The sequence below is a fragment of the Dendrobates tinctorius genome, unplaced genomic scaffold, assembly GCF_039654945.1.
Source record: "Dendrobates tinctorius isolate UK_male_01 unplaced genomic scaffold, ASM3965494v1 ptg000043l, whole genome shotgun sequence".
Taxonomy (NCBI): Eukaryota; Metazoa; Chordata; class Amphibia; order Anura; family Dendrobatidae; genus Dendrobates; species Dendrobates tinctorius.
This window is the reverse complement of record NW_027361711.1, coordinates 27248980-27251542: the sequence shown is the minus strand read 5'-3', so window position 1 is coordinate 27251542 and position 2563 is coordinate 27248980. Positions and strand designations below refer to the sequence as shown.

Genomic DNA, 2563 nt, shown 5'->3' with positions numbered 1-2563 from the left:
CAGTTACAGTGATGACTCCACTGGATCAATAGCTTATTTCCGACTACCGTAAGAAGAGCTTTGGAGGTTGCATATGTCGATAATAATAAAGAATGTTAGTGAATTGCCTTTCTTGTTGCAGGCATTAACTCAACGATGATGTTCAATGGAGCCGACGTGTGTATAACCATTTTTAAGATGTTTTGGGAAAAGCAAGCCTTCAGGCAACATGGGGACTTACCGGGCCATATTTGCTAGCAATAACTGACTTCTGAGATGATTTTATTTTACAAGGCAATATGACTATAAATATCACCAGCATGGATGGAGAAATGTTGTTTGCAGAAAAAGATTCTTCTTTTCGCATCCTAATGGGCTGTCTGCTCTCAGTTCTAATACTTTCAACTCTTTTGGGAAATACCTTGGTCTGCGCAGCTGTCATCAGGTTTCGACACCTTCGCTCCAAAGTGACAAACTTTTTTGTGATTTCCCTAGCTGTGTCTGACCTTCTGGTTGCAATGTTGGTGATGCCTTGGAAAGCTGTTGCAGAGATTGCCGGCTTTTGGCCATTTGGGTCATTCTGTAATATATGGGTTGCCTTTGATATAATGTGCTCAACTGCATCTATCTTAAACCTTTGTGTCATCAGTGTTGACAGATACTGGGCGATCTCCAGCCCATTTAGATATGAGAGGAAAATGACCCAAAAAGTAGCCTTCATAATGATAAGTGTTGCATGGACCTTATCAGTTCTGATATCTTTCATTCCTGTGCAGCTAAACTGGCATAAAGCAAAGACTACCAGCTTTTTCGACTTAAATATTACCATCCAAGGCAGCACAATGGATAACTGTGACTCCAGTCTAAATAGGACGTATGCAATTTCTTCATCACTCATTAGCTTCTATATACCAGTGGCCATTATGATTGTAACCTACACCCGGATATACAGGATAGCTGCAAAGCAAATTCGACGCATCTCAGCTCTCGAAAGAGCAGCAGTACATGCCAAGAATTGTCAAAGTAGCACAGGGAATGGAAGTAGCATTGATTGCCAACAGCCGGAAAGTTCTTTAAAGACTTCATTTAAAAGAGAAACAAAAGTCTTGAAGACATTGTCAGTGATTATGGGAGTTTTTGTATGTTGCTGGTTGCCCTTTTTCATATTGAACTGTATGGTCCCATTTTGTGATCCAAGTGTAGCCACAGGTGGAGCAGAGCCATTCTGCATCAGCTCAACCACATTTGACATTTTTGTGTGGTTTGGTTGGGCAAATTCTTCCCTAAATCCCATAATCTATGCTTTCAATGCTGATTTCCGCAAGGCTTTCTCAACATTATTAGGCTGCTACAAACTTTGTCCTACGTCCAACAATGCTATTGAGACAGTTAGCATAAACAATAACGGGGCAGTTGTCTATTCATGTCAGCAAGAGCCCAAAGGTTCAATTCCAAATGAGTGTAACTTAGTTTACCTAATTCCACATGCTATTATTTGTCCTGAGGAGGAGGGTCTGAAAAATGAAGAAGAAAGTGGCTTATCTAAGAGTTTAGACAAAATGTCTCCTGCATTCTCTGGGATCTTGGACTATGATGCAGAGGTCTCACTTGAAAAGATAAATCCTATCACTCAAAATGGGCAACCCAAAACCTGAAAAACAGCCTTGGTGGACATACCCATTAAACTATTAATGGAGACATCTAGATGATACAATACAGATCCTTGTTAGACAGACCATTTGACTGATCAAATCGATTTCTAAAAATGCATTCCAATGTATTTTGTATACGTGTTTATTTTTGTGATGTTCACAGGGAAACAAGCTTATAAATATGAGGCCATTAGTAATTATTTTAGATGGTGCATACAGTGTATACTGTATTATGAGAATGTGTTTTTGTTGCACAGAATTTAAACTAGAGCAACATCCTTCACTGACAGATATTAAATAGGTTGTCCACTTTCAAGAAAGTGGGCCCTTAGCTGTGTAAAATACAAAAAATAACAAATTCAGCAGATACCGTTTTTTTCGAACTATAAGACGCACTTTTTTCCCAAAAATTTTTTGGGGAAACAGGGGTGTGTCTTATAGTTGGAATATACCATACTTACAAATAGCGAGGTGGCAGCAGGAGCCGGGCAATTCTTCCTGTGGTCTGACGCTGCAGGGCGATGATCTCACTCCCATCCTGATGCGGCGGTGCTCGGTGGTGCGGGGGGCTACAGTGACATTTTGTGAAAGCCCGGAGTCCGCGCACTTCCATTGCTTCTATGCTGTGGCCTCCGTGAAAATGGCCACCAGAGGCGGCGCATGCGCAAATTGAGATCTCGGCACGCGATGTCCGGAGGCGAGATCTCATTGCCGAGATCTCAATCTGTGCATGTGCTGCCTCCGGTGGACATTTTCTCGGAGGCCACAGCATCGAGGCATTGGAAGTGCGCAGGCTCCAGGCTTTCACAAAATGTCACTGGAGCCACTCGCATCTCACTTTGGGATGGGATTTCCTGGAGACCACCGAATCGCAGCAATGGATGTGCGGAAGCTAAGGGGTTTCACAAAATGTCGGCAGAGCCCCCGTACCG

General features: G+C 42.5%; 1 protein-coding gene across 1 annotated transcript; it reads left to right on the top strand.

Annotated features, from left to right (window-relative positions):
* The first annotated feature begins 229 nt into the window (after window positions 1-229).
* Window positions 230-2114, top strand: DRD1 (dopamine receptor D1). Its single transcript, XM_073575296.1, has one exon. It carries the CDS (start codon window positions 279-281, stop codon window positions 1632-1634), a length of 1356 nt encoding a protein of 451 aa, XP_073431397.1. The 5' UTR covers window positions 230-278; the 3' UTR covers window positions 1635-2114.
* The last annotated feature ends 449 nt before the right edge of the window (window positions 2115-2563 follow it).